At 41.4% G+C, this 6,104-nt stretch overlaps 1 protein-coding gene across 1 annotated transcript in view; it reads right to left on the bottom strand.

The window, feature by feature from the left end:
• Window positions 1-6,104, bottom strand: part of RYR3 (ryanodine receptor 3) — a 331,058-nt gene that overhangs the window by 46,683 nt on the left and 278,271 nt on the right. Inside the window, exons 69-70 of the mRNA XM_015595855.2 lie at window positions 5,942-6,034; window positions 1,792-1,806 (exon numbers count right to left, since the gene is read on the bottom strand). Of these exons, the coding sequence (XP_015451341.1) occupies window positions 1,792-1,806; window positions 5,942-6,034 (108 nt within the window). The remainder of the gene's footprint in view (window positions 1-1,791; window positions 1,807-5,941; window positions 6,035-6,104) is intronic.

Genomic DNA, 6,104 nt, shown 5'->3' with positions numbered 1-6,104 from the left:
AGAACTGGTGCTCACCAAAGCTTTGCTTCATGAGGTGCCCATGGAGTATTTGCAGTAACGAGGTGGCAGCACCACAGTTTACAATGAGCCACGGGGCTCTGAGAGCAGCGGGGAGACCAGATGCCGCCCATGGAACTGGCAGGTAAGACCCAAGACCCGGGGCTGCACCAGAATTCATTTTATGAGGGATTAACTTTCTGAGAGAAGGAGGGTCAAAATTAACACTGTCTTGGGACTGAGCTCTTTAAATGACTTCCCAAAATGTACAAGAAGTTCATAATTATTAATGGACACTCTTAAAATGGATGTGAATTCTTTTACTCAACTTGTGGCAGCTGTACCATCAGGTGGTTACATCACAGAAACCACAGCAAAGCCCCCTGACCAGCAAAACCCAGTCACCCAACACTGTCAGAGAGTCCTACTGGTTGCAGGGCACCTGTGCCTGGTACTCCCAAACAGCAGGGTAGACCCAGGACAGTGATGGGAGAGGGGGCCGTGAGAAATATGAGTGGGGCGAGGGGAGACGATGAGGCTAATAGGGCAGCGGCTTCATGTGTTCCAGAACACAGCAGAAAATTCATTCACACAAAGACCACAAGAATTCCATCATTTCCTGGGCGCTTACACGGTTCCTTACATGTTCTGCCTCAGGTGTAGAATTCTAAGGCAAAACTCATTTACAGTCTAAATCGCCCTTGAAAATGCTTCAAACCATTTATAAGGACAGAACCCAGTTTTGTGTATGTAAATGTAAAAGGTATATATATAGTAACACGCAGTATGCAGTCCAGTGAATATGTAAAATGTTAACTATGTGGATTTGATACATAATTTAAATAATTTCTTGCTCACTCTATTTTATTTGGCCAATCTCATGTTCTTGTTACAAATGCTGCATATATGATATGACTCTAATGTGCTGCTACTTAAATAAAACATTTCTAATCCTCCCAACAACTCTGAGACAGGAACAAGTCAGTTTTATAAATGAGAACATGATGCTCAGAAAAGTTAAGTGATTTTTCAAGGCCACACAACAAGTATGTGTGAGTCAACATCTAGACCCAAGGTTATCTGGCCATGGCTCCATTTTCCCTTTCTAACTGAGAGCTACATGTGGCCCAGTCCTTCCGACCCCCAGCCTCTGCTACCTACCTTAGGGAAGAGCGCTTGGGACAAGGGCAGCGCTCTTAATCTTAATGAAGAGATAGAGAAATATTTCCAGGTAATAACTGTATGAGTCACTGGAAAATTTTCAGGGTTTATTCCACCATATGCATACTTTATGCAAAAAATCACGGTTATCTGCTGATTTCAAATCCTGGAGTTTAGTCCTTGGAAAACTCTCTTTGAATCATGGGAACCTTGTACAAGAGGCAGAAATGTATAGCGTGAAAGGGTGAGGACCACTGACAGCAAATGGATTCTGACCCTGCGTGGCGCAGCGGAGGAGTGAGTCTCCTGGGTTCTCAAGCCCTGCCAGTGTCCCTGTCTTTGTAAGTGAGCTGGCTGCAGAGTGGGCGGCTGGGCAAGGGAGCAGAGACAGCAAGGAGACCTCGGTTAGGGCGAGGCTTGGCGGGCTTCCCCGGCTTCCCCATTCCAAGGGTGGGTGGGCCTACATTCACTCTTTGACAGGCAGTTGTCTTCCCTGGAGCAGGCCTGGGGGACCTCCAGGTGAGAAATTCCATTCTGTACCACCCCCATGGTGATCACAATGCCGAGGGTGGCCAGAGCCTGGCACCTCTAATACTAGAACAAGAAAAGACACGTCATGCATTTGACCTGTACCTTTACTTGCATGGCCTGTGTGGAAAGACAAAAGAAAAGAAACAAGGAGAAGAGTCAGTCAGTTAAAGCAGGGGTCCAAGACTTTAAGGTACCACATGTTAGTCATAGCTTCTTAGCCCCCGTTTCTTAGCCAACACAACAGAAACTCAACTGATCTAGAAGCCAGCTAATCATGGCATGAAGAGTGAATGGGAGGTTAGGATGGAGGTTAATTTGGTCATGAGAACTTATACCCATATCAAGCAATGCACCCCTGGGCCGAGGTCATCTCAGAGACCAGCCTTCTAGAGTGTGTGACACTCAGACCCAGGTGGTTTTCAGATCTGACCATCCATATGAACACTTTAGAGCTAAATTCTTTCTCCTCCATCCTCCTTCCTTGCCCCTGGGTGGGCTGCACACAGTCTATCATGTGACCAATGACCCCAATTGTCATTCTTCCTTCCACCCACCACATAATCACCTCCAGCATATCTGTGGTTACAAAAATATATAAACATCTAATCACCATGATGTTCACCTAAAACTAATAAAATATTTTATATCAATTATAACTGAACAATAATTTTATTTAAAAAAGAAAAAGAAAAAAAAAAGAGAGGACAGACCTGAGCTAAGGAACAATGGGTGTGCTTCTGCTAAAAGGTTTACTTAAAAACAAAAAAGTACTCTAGGAATCTCCAAAGTGGTTCAGGATCACCCCACAGCCTGAAGGATGGAGCATCTCCCTTCTTGTGCTGTGACCTTTACATATACTTTAGGTCAAAGGCTCCTACATGCTTCTGATTTTATTCTTTTCCTCACATATTGCTAAGATTAGTTAACTCAATGCATTTCACTAATGCTGGAAATGCTTTTTCTTTTTAAGTTCCCCGAAACTTTTTATTTTCTCAACAGAAATTTATGAATTCCTGTATCTTCAAAATCATTTCATTTCCTCCAGTAGTTTATGGTCAAACAGATGATTTTATGTGTGAACTTAAGGGAAAAACAGACTTTTAAGGGATGAGGGAGGTTAAGAGGGAGAAGGGGCAGACAGAGCAGGAGAAGGAAAGAAAAAGGGGAAAAGGAGAGAGGGAGAGAGAGATCGAGAGAGCACTAGAGCTCCACGAGTACACTGAAATCACTCATGGGGCAGTGGGCTTGGGGGGATGGGGTATCTTTAAACAACAAGGCACTCTAATATCTCCTGCATCACAACTCTTTCATTGTTATAATCTTGGTCAAAGAACTGGTATTTCTTGGGCTAAATGCATTCTAACTTACCATTGCCCTCCGAGGAAGCTGCTGCCATTTTTCCAGAAAACAAAACAAGTTTAAAAGCAAAGCAAAGCAAAGCAAAACAAAACGAAAAACACTTGCTCAGCTTAGTTACATTTAGCTTAACATATAATTGCAAACCAGTGTTATATAAACAAAATATACAATGAGCTCTCCAAAAAAATCTGCTTTAGCTGCCAGAAAAATAACACATCTTTGAAATGACCTTCAGTTAATCAAGTATGAACAGTGTGGCCCACTGTATGTATTTTTTCGCTTCCTTTCCATTTGTAATGGCAAGTGCAGTGTGTGTGGGTATGCAGCTTTCCAGTATACATATCTCTGCAATGGCTGCCATATGTACCGAGGCCAATTTCATTTATACAACACCAGAATTCAATTAAGAGTGGAGATAAAAGCAAGCACAAGTGACAGGTGACCATTCAGATCAGGTAGTAGAAAGAACTTCTAATGTCAGGGAGGCAAAGACAATGGGGATTCGATTGATAATATAGAAGAATAGCCCTTCCCCGGCCTCTCAATATGTAATTCTACATCCAAAAATGACCAGAAATGGCTATGAGTTGCTGTTTTGGAGACACGGTATCTCTCTCTTTGAAATAACACACTGAATTTATATAGTATTATTTTATCCTTGAAATGCAGTTTGAAACTGACTTTTAAACAGAACTTTCTAGAAGAGTCAGATAGTAAGCTGAACCCCATTCTATGGATTGATAAATTGGGCCCTAGAGGAGGAGGTACATAAATGATGTAGGGCTGTACCTCCAGTTAATGGTTGGGCCAAGAGTAGGATTTAGCTTCCTTTCAGTGTTTAGTCCTATTTACCACTACATTTTGTGCCTCAACTGAGGCAACAGGAACAATATGAACACTTATTACACTGAGGAGCATGGCACATATTATTTAACATCTAGGAAGTGTCCTTATGTCCATGACACTGTAACTTGGACCTTATCCCATGAGACTCAGAAAAATTGGCATATGATATCAATGGAAACAAAATGAAAGCATTTACTCCTGTAGACTAACCTTATCAACAGGGAAGATGCAAGGATTCTGAATATGATCATCCTCTGACAAGATGAACACACCATTTTCCTCATTCAGTGATGTGAATGAACTCTATTTCAGGTTAGTTTGTTAGTAGGTTTTGAAATGTCATCCTTTGTCACCTCATCTCTTTCCAAGTGTAAACCCAAGGACCCTGAGTATCCACTCCTCACCGGACGGTTGAGATGTCTTTGCTATTTCTACTCCTCTGGGATCCGAATCCTGTATCAGAGTCATTCCCATTGCTTTGCTGCCATCCGCTGACAATGACAATGAATGCTAGCTGGTTCGGTCCTCAGCTAAGGGATCTACTGTTAAAAGTAGCATAAAATCTGCCCAGAATTTACATGGATGGGGTTAAAGGAGACCCTTCAGAGGGCCCTTACGATAAATGTCCAGGAATCTGAAAAATCCTACCTTATGTACCTCACATGAATAGCAGATGTGATTGCTAAAATTTGAATGCAAAATGGATTTTGGAAAATCAAAAATTAACTAAAACACAAAAAGATCTACTATAAGTAAGTTTCCTTTGCAGCAAAGATTCCTCTTGAATGTGAATATATAGTTCTGATCGCTCCCCTCTGTATTTTATTTTAAATTGATAAAATAAAATTTATTTTATTGATAAATTTTATTTATCGAACTTAATAAAGTAGTGTATATCAGATTCTAAACATTAAGAGTCAATTTTTGGGCACTAGAATAGTGTTAGTGTCAACATAGCTAAAAGATGGAAGGGCTGGAAAGTTAGAATGACTGTAGTTTTGAGGGTTGGTTTTTGGTGTCATACAAGCCCCTTATCTGTAGCTCCACATATACGGGCCTTCCGTATCAAATGGTTACTTGGAAAGATACCCCAAGGGCTTCACTACAAACTCATGATGGTCATCTTTCCAGACTGATTTTCACTTCCGAGGGGTCCCCATGCACACGCCACTTCCGTGTTCCTCCAAGGTAGCATTGTGCCAGCAATGAAAGACGCACATCTCAGGCATCACATGTCACTTACACTTGACATATACAGTCAACCCTCATTGAGGCACCCTTCTCAAGGGAACCGAAACAAGGGTAAGGCATACAGCTGGTAACAAAATATCACATTTAAGTAAGCCTTGCTTGTGTATATTCCTGAAAAAGTGTCTGAGAATTCTCTCCAATCGAAATAGCAAAGCCTCACTGTACAGAGCTGATCCCCTCCTATATTCCTGCTACACGTTTCCTCATAAATGACTCTTTTTTTCAGACAGATGTTCCGTATACCCCTTTCAAACACTTCCTGCGGGAAGATGGACAAATGCCTGGGTTTCTGAATGCAGCTCATATGGAAAATAAACAGAAGGCATTAAGAGGATGGTGCAGCTGAAATAAAGCACCTACTGAATGTTCCAGATAGAAGGAAAACAAGTATACTGTGAGAATGTGCTAACAAACTCTTCAAAGCATGGTCATTTCCTCTTAGCTAATCAAAAGGTGACTCTAGGCACGTATATTTTTATAGCTTTACCACATGGGAAGTAGTTCTATTTTAAAACTACTGACAGCAACCTTTGTTTTGATGACCTCTCGAATGCCTTAGGCGAGTCTTGAAACATAAACTTTTTGACATACCAGCAGCTATTTATTCATAAAATGTGATGACCATGCTTATTTGAGAGCAGTTTCTTCCAGCTCATTCTCAAAGAAACAATAGTAGACACTGTTGGTTTTGGTGGTTTGACCTAAATGCAGTACAGAGCTAATCCTTTCATACATCCAAGACACCCAGCTTAGGTGAAGGTTGAAGAGTCTTTGGAATTGATTTCTCAGGACTTACTTTTGACATCTTGCTTTTGCTGTCTCCAGTTAAAAATGCCAAATTATTAATTTCATTCTGAATCACGAAATTTTGCTCTTCCCTCTTGAAGTTCTAAGTGGGGAGGAAATGAAAAAGCAAAAATTACAAGACAGTTTTCCGAGGTCTGTACCTTTCACAGCCC

This window comes from Pteropus alecto, unplaced genomic scaffold (assembly GCF_000325575.1).
Source record: "Pteropus alecto unplaced genomic scaffold, ASM32557v1 scaffold86, whole genome shotgun sequence".
NCBI lineage: Eukaryota > Metazoa > Chordata > Mammalia > Chiroptera > Pteropodidae > Pteropus > Pteropus alecto.
Note: the sequence above shows the minus strand (reverse complement) of the source record. Positions and strands in the feature narration are given on the sequence as shown.